The sequence below is a fragment of the Ranitomeya imitator genome, chromosome 2, assembly GCF_032444005.1.
Source record: "Ranitomeya imitator isolate aRanImi1 chromosome 2, aRanImi1.pri, whole genome shotgun sequence".
NCBI classification, from domain to species: domain Eukaryota; kingdom Metazoa; phylum Chordata; class Amphibia; order Anura; family Dendrobatidae; genus Ranitomeya; species Ranitomeya imitator.
Genome location: NC_091283.1, coordinates 351,057,764 through 351,073,916, shown reverse-complemented (window position 1 = coordinate 351,073,916; position 16,153 = coordinate 351,057,764). Strand labels below are relative to the sequence as shown.

Genomic DNA, 16,153 nt, shown 5'->3' with positions numbered 1-16,153 from the left:
AGACTCGCATACAGGAGTGATAAATCCGGATCGCAGACGGGTTTTAGCCAATACAGTCCATGTTCAAAACCCGTTGCCGTGGGCAATGGCACCGCCGTGTCTTTTTGGTGCATAAGCCGCCTTGAAGTGCCTGGCTCTGTGTTAGCTCCACCCAGGCCTGGGTGCACAGAGCCTCTTGCTCTGCAGCTTGCAAACTCCAAACTGACACACCCCAGACAAAACTGACAGACTTTAAATGGAATTGTGACCATAGAGCCACTTCCAAAACCAGGAGTGGAGAGAGGGATTCCCCCACTACCAAACGTGCAAATTCCTCTAAAAATTAAAGCCCTTTACTGGTTTTACTTTTAAAAATCTGACTGGGTCACTACTTTGACCCAATCCACTTTCTTTTATTTTGCCTTGTGAGTCACAGGCGTTCTGCAGTTAGTGGAGCGCCCCCAAGGGCTAGGGGATTACTCGGTACCGTGCCCTTTGGTTCTCGTCGGGGATGTCACGGTGGCTGACCCGGTCCGTGGCCCTAGGGGAACATCCGTTGATAAGATGGGAAAATGTCTTTAAAGGGATAATGTTCATGACGCCACCTGTGGTATTCGGTCAGGGTGACCGACGCTGCTTAGGGGTCCGCTGGGGTGATGTTATGGCAGCTAGATGGTATACCTTCCCACAGGTGAAGTATGTCCCCAGGGCTTCCCAGAGTGTAGATGGTGGAAGGTGGATGATGTAAGGCGCAGTGAATAACGAGGACACAAGGTTGCAGTCTCTTTACCTTTACTGAAGGCTTCAGCATCCACAGTCCAGGGTAGGGACCACAGGGTAGGCAGAGCCCGGCCGGTCTGAAGGCAAATCCAGAGTCCCCTTATCCAGGTGGAATTCAATAGCCTTCCTCTAGCACCTGAGTGTTGTAGTTCCTCCCTGATGAGCAACTCGGTGAGGTCCTCACAACTATTGTAGGTGTTAAGTCTCTTTCTCTCTGTCCCCCTGACGGATAGGACAAACCGGTATGACTGGTGGCCTGAGGCTTTTTATAGGGACCCTAGAGATGCCCCGGCCCCCACAAGTTGCCACCGTGCCTCCTGGGTATATGGTAGGGCAGCCAACGTGGAATCAACTGTCCTGCCAGTCTCTGAAGTAAAGCATAGAAATCCTTACTCCCTCGGTGTTCTGGCTACCGGCACTGCGCTTCAGAAGGAGGCAGCCTGCTTCTAGCTGGTCCCCCTCTGATATTCTTCTCCTTTTGCTATGACTTCATTTCTCACTCACTGCAACACAATTCCTTTCAATGTCTCCTTCTTGGGATGCTGCCGCATGGGATGCAGGCGCAGCTCCGTGTACTCTCGCTTTCCACAGTCTGGAGCTGGCTGGAACCCACTCCAACCAGCCTCTGCCAAACTCGGTCAGGGCTGACTGAGTAACTTCCTAACCAACCCACCAGTTTTACCCAAGTGTGAGGAGTGCCATAGTAGATAGAAGCTTAGCTCCCCTGCCGGACTGGAGTGTGAAGTGTGTTTTGTGGTTGTGATACCTGGACAGAAGATCTCCTTCATTGCCTTCAGAAGTAACATCACTCCCCCTGGTGGAAGAATAACATTACTGCATCGACCAGGACTCTGGAGCGCTGCATTAGCACAAGGCCCTCCAGCGGGTTTAAATAAGCCTCCGTTCGCATCCTGGGGAACACGTCAACCTTTGCATATGATCCCTCTCATGTCAGGAACACCGCACTGCACTTGCTCACTGAGCCAGTGTGAATGTCCTGAGTAAAACAAACTGTGCCCAAAGATACCTGTGGAGCGGGGCAGCAGCGGTGAAGATGTGTGCTTCAGACAAACAGGACCTGAAGCATCTGACTGCTGGGGTCATGGCCTAAGCTCCGGAGAGCTAGGAGCTGAAGGAAACCTCCTAGAAAAGGTAACTACGGGATAAAGTTACCAAGGGATTAGACAGAATGGATAGTCAGGACATGGCCAGGGGGTCATACACAGAGAGGACAGCACAGTACAAGAGAAGCAGGCAGAGGGTAGTCAGGAAGTAGCCAAGGGGTCATATACAGAGAGGGCAGTGCAGTACAAGAGAAGCAGGCAGCGACAAGTCAGGAAGTAACCAAGGGGTCATACACAGAGAGGACAGCACAGTACAAAAGAAGCAGGCAGAGGGTAGTCAGGAAGTAGCCAAGGGGTCATATACAGAGAGGGCAGCGCAGTACAGGAGAAGCAGGCAGCGGGAAGTCAGGCAGTAACCAAGGGGTCATACACAGAGAGGGCAGCACAATACAAAAAGGGCAGGCAAAACTCGTAACAGGGACACAGCCAAATCAGAACCAGGCAGACATAACGTAGCACAGGCACAAAGCACAACAGGGTCAAACACACTCAGCCAAGGGTCAGAGTGTAAGCTACAGGGAAAGGCCCCACAATGAGGCTGTAAGAAGCCTCCCAGAGTGAGGCCATCCAGTCGAGAGTAGTTTTGGCCCTCTACCGGTCTGCAGCTTTGTCCCCAATGACTGCTGCTTGACCTTGTTGCAATGGACTAATGTCTATGAATTTTTAAGGATGGAGGCAACATGACGCTCACTGTGTCCCTCTGCAAGTAAAGCTAGAATTCAGCCTATTTTCTCACTCACAACTTTTCTTTTCAACTCCTTTCTCATGGATAAACGTTATTTTTTCATTCCTATTACTTTTGGGATATTACTAGCACTTGTTTCGCCATCCAACTTGTCCTATTGCAAGAGGATTGTGAACACCACAGCAGCATTTTTTATACTTTCCTTCATTAAATAAGATTTTATTCAGGTGATCACCTAATCAGAAGCACATTAAGTAAAATGAGGTGTACTCTGGTTGGAATTCAACTGACACTGAAATGGAATGGCTGTCAGACATGTAGAGAAGCTGATTTTTATAAAACTGGGCAGTGGTCTCTTAATTTTTGCCAGAGCTGTATATGGTAAAACAAGAGCTTCATGAATATGTATAAAAAACAAAGTAGCAAATAGCACCTAATCATTTAGTTGAGAATACAATGGTACTCAAGTATTATATCCTATTTTTTAATTTTGAGTATGTCTCATAGCGTGCTGAAGATCGCAATATTGACATTTTAGGTACCTCATATCCCACCACATTGGGTTCAGGGTACCTGTGTATATACACGGTTGTTTGTATGTTTTTTTTTATAAATTTTAATATATACCTATCAAAGGTTTAGTTTTAATAATCCCCTTTTTTGCTATAACAGAATTAATTGTCGCCTATTGGTTCAGCTTCCAAAATAGTTATGGTCTATCATTTAGCCCCTTTGGAAAATTAATCTCCCCCCTACTCTATTTTGTATAGCGCTATGTTATTTATAGTCCTGTACGGGGAAAATTTGCAAGATGTGCTACATGCACCACTATCTCTGAAAGGTGGCTTTCCTTCATAGGATGCTGTCCTTCCCGTGGTTGTTCCTTCCCAGGGAAAGGCCTGGCTATTCACTGCTTGCGTCGAGAAACACGTGATGGTGTCTCCGCAGCTTCTTTACATGCATCTGCATATTTCCCATAAGGGATGGGGGCAGTGTTCTGGAATCACTGCGTTGAGAAACACGTGATGGTGTCTCCGCGGTGTTGGATGTTTTGGTCTCCCCGAGGCCAATCATCTGTGCCTTTATAGCCTTTTTACTAGGCACTGCTCCTAATAGCCAGATTCCTACTCCACAATGATGAGGGGCAAAAACCCCAAAACAGCTGTCTGTGGATGGATACCATGCTTGGCATAGGTGGCTTTCCTTCATAGGATGCTGCCCTTCCCGTGGTTGTTCCTTCCCGGGGAAAGGCCTGGCTATTCACTGCTTGCGTCGAGAAACACGTGATGGTGTCTCCGCAGCTTCTTTACATGCATCTGCATATTTCCCATAAGGGATGGGGGCAGTGTTCTGGAATCACTGCGTTGAGAAACACGTGATGGTGTCTCCGCGGTGTTGGATGTTTTGGTCTCCCCGAGGCGAATCATCTGTGCCTTTATGATCTTGTCCCTGACATCCTCTTTGGTCTTGCCCACGTTGTAGAGATTAGAGTCTGACAGTCTGTGGACAGGAGTCTTTTATAAAGGAAACTATGTAAGACAGCTGTCTTTAATGCAGGTAACGAGTTGATTAGGAGCGTCTAACTGGTCTGTAGGAGCCAGAACTCTTAATGGCTGGTAGGAGATCAAATACTTATTTCTCACTGCAAAATACAAATAGATTTATATAATTTATACAAATGATTTTCTGGATTTTATTTTTGAGATTTTATCTTCTCAATGTTAAAGTGAACCTACTCTTAAAATTATAGACTGTTCGTGTCTCTGTCAGTGGGCAAACTTACAAAATCAGCAAGGGATCATATACTTATTTCCCCCCCACTGTATACCTCTTTTAGGCTACGTTCACATTAGCGTCGCGTCGCTGTTGCGTCGGCGACGCAGCGGCGACGCGCCCCTATGTTTAACATAGGGGACGCGTGCGTCTTTTTGCACGCGTTTTCCGACACGTGCGTCGTTTTAGACGCTAGCGTCGGACGCAAGAAAACGCTACAAGTTGCATTTTTCTTGCGTCCGATTTCGTCAAAAAACGACGCACGCGTCACAAAATGCGCACGTTTTTGCGCGCGTTTGCGCGCGTTTTTCCGTGCGTCGCCGACGCAACAGCGACGCGACGCTAATGTGAACGTAGCCTTAAAGCATCACATAATTTTTGCCTAGTCAACAGCCGCCCGGCACTGATCCCTAAAGTTGAGTTTTCTGTCCACCCATATGCCCAAGTCATTTTCAGTGACAGTTTGACCCAATATTTTATCATTTACCACATTTGTATACATTTAATTTTCTGTCAAAGTACATAACTTCTGTAATATTAAATTATCCTTCACTGTGTAAACTTATTTGCCGTGCTTGGTATCATATGCAAATATTAAAATTCTACTCAAGCACAAAACAAAATCCATCTCACCACTTGCTATCCGTGCTCCAAAAGTGTGGGAATTGCACAGGAGCAGGGTGTGAAATCCAATAGAGAAGACAGAAAAATCCAGCTCACGGATGAAGTCCAAAACAGTGCATTTTATTTTCCAAGGTTCATAAAGCAAAAGATTAAAATTGTGTGTTCACAAAAAAAAAAGACAATACAGGCATCTTTGACGCGTTTCGACCCACAAGCGTTCTGTCAAGACACCATCCAATTGAGCATACAAGATTTAATAACAATCTGAGCATGTGCACACACCAATTTCCTGATTGCAAACAAATCAATTAAATCACAGGTGGGGAAGCACTACAGCTAAACATAAATTTCCCATGCATGGCTACAAAAGATTTAAATGTTACATAATATCATACACAGGGACATTATGATAATTTATATTGCCTCTATATTTTACAACACAATCAGTATTGAACACATTCCATGAAAAAAAACATATTTTTGCGGATAAAATAAAAATATAATATTTCTTTCTGACTTTAATTTGTCTCTGTTGGTGTGATGATTCATTTTACCATCAAAGTTGGTAGAATCTCAAAAAGGTTCTCCATTAGAATTTAAAATTCTACTCTATATGCAGTCTGTAAGATCATTAATAAATATGTTAAAAAGAAGAGGGCCCGATACTAACCCCCATAGTATCCCACTATTAACAGTGACCCAATCCGAGTCACAACTGAGCCAGTTGTTAACCCAGTTATAGACATTTCCTCCCTAGTCCTATTTCTCTCATTTTATATACCAACTTTTTTGTGTGACACTGTATCAAACGCCTTTCAAAATGTCAGACAACATTCACAGTGTTACTCTGCTTCATTCTGGAACTTACCTCCTCATAAAGGCTGATCAGATTAGTTTGACAAGACTGATCCCTCATAAACCCATGATCGCGTTGGGTGATGAGTTATTCTTATTGAGATACTCCAGGATAGCATCTCTTAGAAAACCCTCCTCCTTTGGCAAGGAGTTTCTCTGTTAAGATTTTATGCCTCCATTTGCTTTTTACACACTTTTTTCTCTATTATTAACGACTCGTCGCTACTCTTACAGCTCTATTTAGCATTAATGGTTTTCTCCTATTTTTAGCATGTCTATTTTGATAGGGTATTGTTATGTTTGCTAATGACAGGTGTTATGAAGGCAATCCAGAAACACAGTGTGCTTAGCGATCAGAGCGCACACAGTGATCTGACAAATACCCAAAAATACAAGAACGAGCTCTGAGACGTGGAAACTCTGTAGACTGCACACCTGATCCTATCCTAAACACAACTAAAAGCGGCTGTGGATTGCGCCTAACAACTACCTAGGCAACTCGGCACAGCCTAAGAAACTAGCTAGCCTGAAGATAGAAAAATAGGCCTGACTTGCCCCAGAGAAATTCCCCAAAGGAAAAGGCAGCCCCCCACATATAATGACTGTGAGTAAGATGAAAAGACAAAACGTAGGGATGAAATAGATTCAGCAAAGTGGGGCCCGATATTCTAGGACAGAGCGAGGACAGTAAAGCGAACTTTGCAGTCTACAAAAAACCCTAAAGCAAAACCACGCAAAGGGGGCAAAAAAAACCCCACCGTGCCGAACTAACGGCACGGTGGTACACCCTTTGCGTCTCAGAGCTTCCAGCAAAACAAAAGACAAGCTGGACAGAAAAAAAGCAACAAAAAAAGCAAAAAGCACTTAGCTATACAGAGCAGCAGGTCACAGGAACAATCAGGAGAAGCTCAGATCCAACACTGAAACATTGACAAGGAGCAAGGATAGCAGCATCAGGCGGAGTTAAGTAATGAAGCAGTTAACGAGCTCACCAGAACACCTGAGGGAGGAAGCTCAGAAGCTGCAGTACCACTTGTGACCACAGGAGTGAATTCAGCCACAGAATTCACAACAGTACCCCCCCCCTTGAGGAGGGGTCACCGAACCCTCACCAGAGCCCCCAGGCCGACCAGGATGAGCCGCATGAAAGGCACAAACAAGATCGGAAGCATGAACATCAGAGGCAAAAACCCAGGAATTATCTTCCTGAGCATAACCCTTCCATTTAACCAGATATTGGAGTTTCCGTCTAGAAACACGAGAATCCAAAATCTTCTCCACAATATACTCCAATTCCCCCTCCACCAAAACCGGGGCAGGAGGCTCAACAGATGGAACCATAGGTGCCACGTATCTCCGCAACAACGACCTATGGAATACATTATGTATGGAAAAGGAGTCTGGGAGGGTCAAACGAAAAGACACAGGATTGAGAACCTAAGAAATCCTATACGGACCAATAAAACGAGGTTTAAATTTAGGAGAGGAAACCTTCATAGGAATATGACGAGAAGATAACCAAACCAGATCCCCAACACGAAGTCGGGGACCCACACGGCGTCTGCGATTAGCGAAAAGTTGAGCTTTCTCCTGGGACAAGATCAAATTGTCCACTACCTGAGTCCAGATCTGCTGCAACCTATCCACCACAGAATCCACACCAGGACAGTCCGAAGACTCAACCTGTCCTGAAGAGAAACGAGGATGGAACCCAGAATTGCAAAAAAATGGAGAAACCAAGGTAGCCGAGCTGGCCCGATTATTAAGGGCGAACTCAGCCAACGGCAAAAAGGACACCCAATCATCCTGGTCTGCAGAAACAAAACATCTCAGATATGTTTCCAAGGTCTGATTGGTTCGTTCGGTCTGGCCATTAGTCTGAGGATGGAAAGCCGAGGAAAAGGATAGGTCAATGCCCATCCTACCACAAAAGGCTCGCCAAAACCTTGAAACAAACTGGGAACCTCTGTCAGAAACAATATTCTCAGGAATGCCATGCAACCGAACCACATGCTGAAAGAACAAAGGTACCAAATCAGAGGAGGAAGGCAATTTAGCCAAGGGCACCAGATGGACCATTTTAGAAAAGCGATCACAGACCACCCAAATGACTGACATCTTTTGAGAAACGGGAAGGTCAGAAATGAAATCCATCGAAATATGTGTCCAAGGCCTCTTTGGGACCGGCAAGGGCAAAAGCAACCCACTGGCACGAGAACAGCAGGGCTTAGCCCTAGCACAAATCCCACAGGACTGCACAAAAGTACGTACATCCCGTGACAGAGATTGCCACCAGAAGGATCTAGCCACTAACTCTCTGGTACCAAAGATTCCAGGATGACCAGCCAACACCGAACAATGAAGTTCAGAGATAAGTTTATTAGTCCACCTATCAGGGACGAACAGTTTCTCTGCTGGACAACGATCAGGTTTATTCGCCTGAAATTTTTGCAGCACCCGCCGCAAATCAGGGGAGATGGCAGATACAATGACTCCTTCCTTGAGGATACCCGCTGGCTCAGATAAACCCGGAGAGTCGGGCACAAAACTCCTAGACAGAGCATCCGCCTTCACATTTTTAGAGCCCGGAAGGTACGAAATCACAAAGTCGAAGCGGGCAAAAAATAACGACCAACGGGCCTGTCTAGGATTCAAGCGCTTGGCAGACTCGAGATAAGTCAAGTTCTTATGATCAGTCAATACCACCACGCGATGCTTAGCTCCTTCAATCCAATGACGCCACTCCTCGAATGCCCACTTCATGGCCAGCAACTCTCGATTGCCCACATCATAATTACGCTCAGCGGGCGAAAACTTCCTGGAAAAGAAAGCACATGGTTTCATCACTGAGCAATCAGAACCTCTCTGTGACAAAACCGCCCCTGCTCCAATCTCAGAAGCATCAACCTCGACCTGGAACGGAAGAGAAACATCTGGCTGACACAACACAGGGGCAGAACAAAAACGACGCTTCAACTCCTGAAAAGCTTCCACAGCAGCAGAAGACCAATTAACCAAATCAGCACCCTTCTTGGTCAAATCGGTCAATGGTTTGGCAATGCTAGAAAAATTACAGATGAAGCGACGATAAAAATTAGCAAAGCCCAGGAACTTTTGCAGACTTTTCAGAGATGTCGGCTGAATCCAATCCTGGATGGCTTGGACCTTAACTGGATCCATCTCGATAGTAGAAGGGGTAAAGATGAACCCCAAAAATGAAACTTTCTGCACACCGAAGAGACACTTTGATCCATTCACAAACAAAGAGTTAGCACGCAGGACCTGAAAAACCATTCTGACCTGCTTCACATGAGACTCCCAATCATCTGAGAAGATCAAAATGTCATCCAAGTAAACAATCAGGAATTTATCCAGATACTCACGGAAGATGTCATGCATAAAAGACTGAAACACAGATGGAGCATTGGCAAGTCCGAACGGCATCACTAGATACTCAAAATGACCCTCGGGCGTATTGAATGCAGTTTTCCATTCATCTCCTTGCCTGATTCTCACCAGATTATACGCACCACGAAGATCTATCTTAGTGAACCAACTAGCCCCCTTAATCCGAGCAAACAAGTCAGATAACAATGGCAAGGGATACTGAAATTTAACAGTGATCTTATTAAGAAGGCGGTAATCAATACACGGTCTCAGCGAACCATCCTTCTTGGCTACAAAGAAGAACCCTGCTCCCAGTGGTGATGACGATGGGCGAATATGTCCTTTCTCCAGGGATTCCTTCACATAACTGCGCATAGCGGCGTGTTCGGGCACGGATAAATTAAATAATCGACCTTTAGGGAATTTACTACCAGGAATCAAATTGATAGCACAATCACAATCCCTATGCGGAGGTAGAGCATCGGACTTGGGCTCTTCAAATACATCCTGATAATCAGACAAGAACTCTGGGACCTCAGACGGGGTGGATGACGAAATCGACAAAAATGGAACATCACCATGTACCCCCTGACAACCCCAGCTGGATACCGACATGGAATTCCAATCCAATACTGGATTATGGGTTTGTAGCCATGGCAACCCCAACACGACCACATCATGCAGATTATCCAACACCAGAAAGCGAATAACTTCCTGATGTGCAGGAGCCATGCACATGGTCAGCTGGGCCCAGTATTGAGGTTTATTCTTGGCCAAAGGTGTAGCATCAATTCCTCTCAATGGAATAGGACACCGCAAAGGCTCCAAGAAAAACCCACAACGTTTAGCATAATCCAAATCCATCAGATTCAGGGCAGCGCCCGAATCCACAAACGCCATGACAGAAAACGACGACAAAGAGCATATCAAGGTAATGGACAGAAGGAATTTGGACTGTACAGTACCAATGACGGCAGACCTAGCGGACCGCTTAGTGCGCTTAGGACAATCAGAAATAGCATGAGTGGAATCACCACAGTAGAAACACAGACCATTCAGACGTCTGTATTCCTGCCGTTCAACTCTAGTCATAGTCCTATCGCACTGCATAGGCTCAGGTTTAACCTCAGGCAGTACCGCCAAATGGTGCACAGATTTACGCTCGCGCAAGCGTCGACCGATCTGAATGGCCAAAGACAAAGACTCATTCAAACCAGCAGGCATAGGAAATCCCACCATGACATCCTTGAGAGCCTCAGAGAGACCCTTTCTGAACAAAGCTGCCAGCGCAGATTCATTCCACTGAGTGAGTACTGACCATTTCCTAAATTTCTGACAATATACTTCTATATCATCCTGACCCTGGCACAAAGCCAGCAAATTTTTCTCAGCCTGATCCACTGAATTAGGCTCATCGTACAGCAATCCGAGCGCCAGGAAAAACGCATCGACACTACTCAATGCAGGGTCTCCTGGCGCAAGAGAAAATGCCCAGTCTTGAGGGTCGCCGCGCAAAAAAGAAATAATAATCAAAACCTGTTGAATAGGATTACCAGAAGAATGAGGTTTCAAGGCCAGAAATAGCTTACAATTATTTTTGAAACTTAGAAACTTAGTTCTATCTCCAAAAAACAAATCAGGAATAGGAATTCTTGGTTCTAACATAGATTTCTGATCAATAGTATCTTGAATTTTTTGTACATTTATAACGAGATTATCCATTGAAGAGCACAGACCCTGAATATCCATGTCCACACCTGTGTCCAGAATCACCCAAATGTCTAGGGGGAAAAAAAAAAAGTGAACACAGAGCAGAAAAAAAAAAAAAATGATGTCAGAACTTTTTCTTTCCCTCTATTGAGAATCATTAGTTTTGGCTCCTTGTACTGTTATGTTTGCTAATGACAGGTGTTATGAAGGCAATCCAGAAACACAGTGTGCTTAGCGATCAGAGCGCACACAGTGATCTGACAAATACCCAAAAATACAAGAACGAGCTCTAAGACGTGGAAACTCTGTAGACTGCACACCTGATCCTATCCTAAACACAACTAAAAGCGGCTGTGGATTGCGCCTAACAACTACCTAGGCAACTCGGCATAGCCTAAGAAACTAGCTAGCCTGAAGATAGAAAAATAGGCCTGACTTGCCCCAGAGAAATTCCCCAAAGGAAAAGGCAGCCCCCCACATATAATGACTGTGAGTAAGATGAAAAGACAAAACGTAGGGATGAAATAGATTCAGCAAAGTGGGGCCCGATATTCTAGGACAGAGCGAGGACAGTAAAGCGAACTTTGCAGTCTACAAAAAACCCTAAAGCAAAACCACGCAAAGGGGGCAAAAAAAAAAATCCACCGTGCCGAACTAACGGCACGGCGGTACACCCTTTGCGTCTCAGAGCTTCCAGCAAAACAAAAGACAAGCTGGACAGAAAAAAAGCAACAAAAAAAGCAAAAAGCACTTAGCTATACAGAGCAGCAGGTCACAGGAACAATCAGGAGAAGCTCAGATCCAACACTGAAACATTGACAAGGAGCAAGGATAGCAGCATCAGGCGGAGTTAAGTAATGAAGCAGTTAACGAGCTCACCAGAACACCTGAGGGAGGAAGCTCAGAAGCTGCAGTACCACTTGTGACCACAGGAGTGAATTCAGCCACAGAATTCACAACAGGGTATACATTGTACAAAGGTCCTATTAAGGATGCTTATAAAAGTGTCCCATTTGCTTTGTACTTTTTTTTCTTTTTTAAAGACATTGTCCAATTTGATGGCATTAAGATCAGACCAGAACTGACACTCTTCCCTTTAAACGGCCTTCTTACTGTCACCTAGTTAGCGACCTCACAGCTCCATGCTACTTTATCCCCCCCCCCCCATCTACCCCAGCAAGCACCTGCTCAATTAGTAGCACACTCCTTTCTATGTTGTCAGTGGATCTCTGTGTTGCAATCTGCTCATTTAGATCCAGAACCTGGGCATCTAAATCTACAATATGAACACATTTAACGCAGCAGTATGCAACCTCAAACGACTGTTCAAGGACTGCATACATCCAACAAGTTGTACACTGGATGGCATGGTCAATAACTGAGCACTTTTTACTAATGGGGATTACACAACATAGAAATATAAGAAAGTAAATACAGTGACTTAGTATGGGTTACTCTCTTCTAAATTTTCTTAATCCAAGGTCACAAATTCAAGAAAAATCACACTTGGGAACAAATCATTCACAAACGCTTTAATTGATTTCAGATGCTTGAAATATAGTTAATTTTACCTTAGCTGCAAAACAACCTGCAACACAATTCAATGACTGCAAGGAAATTTTTAGATTTTTTGCTGATATTTATTGATAATTGCATACATTTCCTAATCATCAGCCAGAGCTCCAAATTGCTTACCCTTGCACATTTAAATGTGTGACTTACTTTGATAGTTTAAATATACACTGGAGAAAAAAAGTATTTAGTCAGCCACCAATTGTGCAAGTTTTCCCACTAAAAAAAGATGAGAGAGGCCTGTAATTGACATCACAGGTAGACCAAAACTATGAGAGTCAAAATGACTAAACAAATCCAGAAAAATCACCTTCTGTGATTTGGCAAGATTTATTTTGCAAATTATGGTGGAAAATAAGCATTTGCTCATTAACAAGAGCTCATCTCAATATTTTGTTATATATTCTTTGCTGGCAATGACAGTGCTCAAACGTTTTCTGTAAGTCTTCACAAGGTTGGCACACACGGTTGGTGGTATGGTGGCCCATTCCTCCATGCAGATCTCCTCTAGAGCAGTGATGTTTTGGGCCTGTTGCTGGGCAACACGGACTTTCAACTTCCTCCAAAGGTTTTCTATGGAGTTGAGATTTGGCTAGGCCACTCCAGGACTTTCATATGCTTTTTACGAAGCCACTCCTTCGTTGCCTTAGCGGTGTGCTTGGGATCATTATGCTGAAAGACCCATCCACATTTCATCCTCAATGCCCTTGCTGATGGAAGGAAGTTTGCACTCAATATCTCACGATACATGGCCCCATTCATTCTTTCATGTACATGGCTCAGTCGTCCTGGTCCATTTGCAGAGAAACAGCCTCAAAGCATGATATTTCCACCCTCTTGCTTCACAATAGGCATGGTGTTGTTTGGATGCAACTTAACATTCTGTTTCCTCCAAACACAACGAGTTTTATTTCTACCAAACAGTTCTACTTTGGTTTTATAAGACCATATGATATTCTCCCAACACTCTTCTGGATAATCCAAAAGCTCTAGCAAACATCAGAGGGGCCCGGACATGTACTGGCTTAAGCAGGGGGACACGTCTGACTGCAGGTTCTGAGTCCCTGGCGGCGTAGTGTGTTACTGATGGTAGCCTTTGTTACGGTGGTCCTAGCTCTACGCAAGTCATTCACTAGGTTTCCCTGTGTGGTTCTGGGATATTTTCCTCACCATTCTTGTGATCATTTTGACCCCACGGGGTGAGATCTTGATGGAGCCCCAGATCGAGATTATCAGTGGTCTTGTAGGTCTTCCATTTTCTTATTATTGCTCCCACAGTTGATTTCATCACACCAAGCTGCTTGCCTATTGCAGATTCAGTCTTCCCAACCTGGTGCTGGGCTACAATTTTGTTTCTGGTGTCCTTCGACAGCTCTTTGGTCTTCACCATAGTGGAGTTTGGAGTATGACTGTTTGAGGTTGTATACAGGTGTCTTTTATCCTGATAAGTTCAAACAGGTGTCATTACTACAGGTAATGAGTGGAGGACAGAGGAGACTCTTAAAGAAGAAGTTACAGGTCTGTGAGAGCAGAAATCTTGCATGTTTTTTAGGTGATCAAATACTTATTTTCCACCATAATTTGCAAAATAAATCTTGCCAAATCAGACAAGGTGATCTTCTGGATTTGTTTTCTCATTTTGACTCTCATAGCTGTGGTCTACCCTCTGAAGTCAATTACAGACCTCTCTCATCTTTTTAAGTGTGAGATCTTCCACAATTGGTCGCTGACTAAATACTTTTCTTCCCCACTGTATATAACTTTTCATGTACAATTTGTCAAAATAATGATTTAAAAGATATATACACATATATAATTGCTAGATCCCTGATATAATTTCGTTAACACATTTTACACATTCTCAGCATGAAAATGATATCCCTCTATGTGACTTTTCTTATGTTTAACAAGATTTACTTTGTAGGCAAAACATTTGTCACAGTCTGAACATGAAAATGGCTTCTCACCAGTGTGAACTCTCTGATGTGTAGAAAGATTTGTTTTCTGGCTAAAACATTTCCCACATTCGGAACATGAAAATGGTTTCTCCCCTGTGTGAGTTCTTAGATGAACAACAAGATTATATTTTTCGTAGTAACCTTTCCCACATTCTGAACATAAAAATGGCTTCTCCCCTGTGTGAGTTCTTAGATGTATAATAAGTTTAGATTTATTGGAATAACAAATCCCACATTCTGAGCACGAAAATGGCTTCTCACCTGTGTGAGCTCTCTGGTGTCTCAAAAGAAGCGATTTCTGTACAAAACATTTCCCACATTCCGAACATGAATATGGCTTCTCTCCTGTGTGGATTTTGTTATGTACAACAAGAGCTGAATTGGATGAAAAACACTTCCCACATTCAGAACATGAAAATGGCGTCTCGGCACGGTGAATTCTCTGTGTAACAAGAGTCAATTCGTGCTTAAAGCTTTTCCCACATTCTAAATATAAAAATGGCTTTGTTTCAGTGCAAGCTCTTTGATGTTCCACATCCCATGTGTTGTTTCTATTTTGACGAACAGTCTGTATGGAGTCAGAAGATAGTACATGTTGAAATGGATCAGATGATGGATCTTTGCTGCAAAGCGTTGAAGGTAAATGTGGGATAATGATATCTTCTTCCAATGTATCTGGTTTGATACCATGATCATCAGTTTTGAAATCTAAGCTCCAGGTAGGATCATCTGCCCAAAAAAAGTTTTTAAGATATTCAATTTAATTCAGTAAAATTCAATTATTAATTGATCAAGACAGTAGAGGTAACAAATCTTCAATCTAAGCACTAATAGATTATGATGCTAGCCTGAGGTTAAGCTCAAACACTCCCTTGAAGCTAACTGCAGGTTAGCACACAGCAAGGCACGGTTGTGAAGCAGTATGTTCATGTAAGAAAACCCATGGCACTGCAGCAAGTGTAGAGTTGGAATAGCACACGTGCTTTGCATTTTTATTAGTAAAATACAAAAAAAAAACCCATAGGATTAGTTTTTATATTTCTTCTATACAGAATGAAAGCCAATGAGGGAGATTTATTAACCCCTTCATGACATGCGCCGTACTAGTATGGCGCATGTCGTGTCTCCCCCTTTGATGTGGGATCCGGCACTGAGCCCACATCAAAGTCGCGACATGTGCGCGCAATAGCGGCAGGTGGAATCGCAATCCACCCACCGCTATTAACTAGTTAAATGCTGCTGTCAAAAGCTGACAGCAGCATTTAACTACCGCTTCCAGCCATCAGGCCAGAAATGCATGCATCGCCGACTCCCGTCACATGATCGGGGGTCAGCGATGCGTTGGCATAACAACAAGAGGTCTCCTTGAGACCTCTATGGTTGTTAATGCTGGCTTGCTGTGAGCTCCACCCTGTGGTCGGCGCTCATAGCAAGCCTGTAATTCTACTACATAGGGGCGATCTGAGGATCGCTGCTATGTAGCAGAGCCGATCAGGCTATGCCAGCTTCTAGCCTCCCATGGAGGCTATTGAAGCATGGCAAAAGTAAAAAAAAAATGTTTTAAAAAATATGAAAGAAATAAAAAATAAAAAAAAATATAAGAGTTCAAATCACGCCTCTTTCGCCCCATTCAAAATAAAACAATAAAAAAAAAATCAAACCAATATATATTTGGTATCGCCGCGTTCAGAATCGCCCGATCTATC

The 16,153-nt window shown here is 44.0% G+C and overlaps 1 protein-coding gene across 1 annotated transcript in view; it reads right to left on the bottom strand.

Moving 5' to 3' along the window:
* Positions 1–12,436: 12,436 nt before the first annotated feature.
* The window catches only part of LOC138663759 (oocyte zinc finger protein XlCOF8.4-like), a 36,901-nt gene continuing 33,184 nt past the window's right edge, over positions 12,437–16,153 (bottom strand). The window contains exon 7 of the mRNA XM_069750087.1: positions 12,437–15,176. Coding sequence (XP_069606188.1) covers positions 14,341–15,176 — 836 coding nt within the window. The 3' untranslated portion in view covers positions 12,437–14,340. The remainder of the gene's footprint in view (positions 15,177–16,153) is intronic.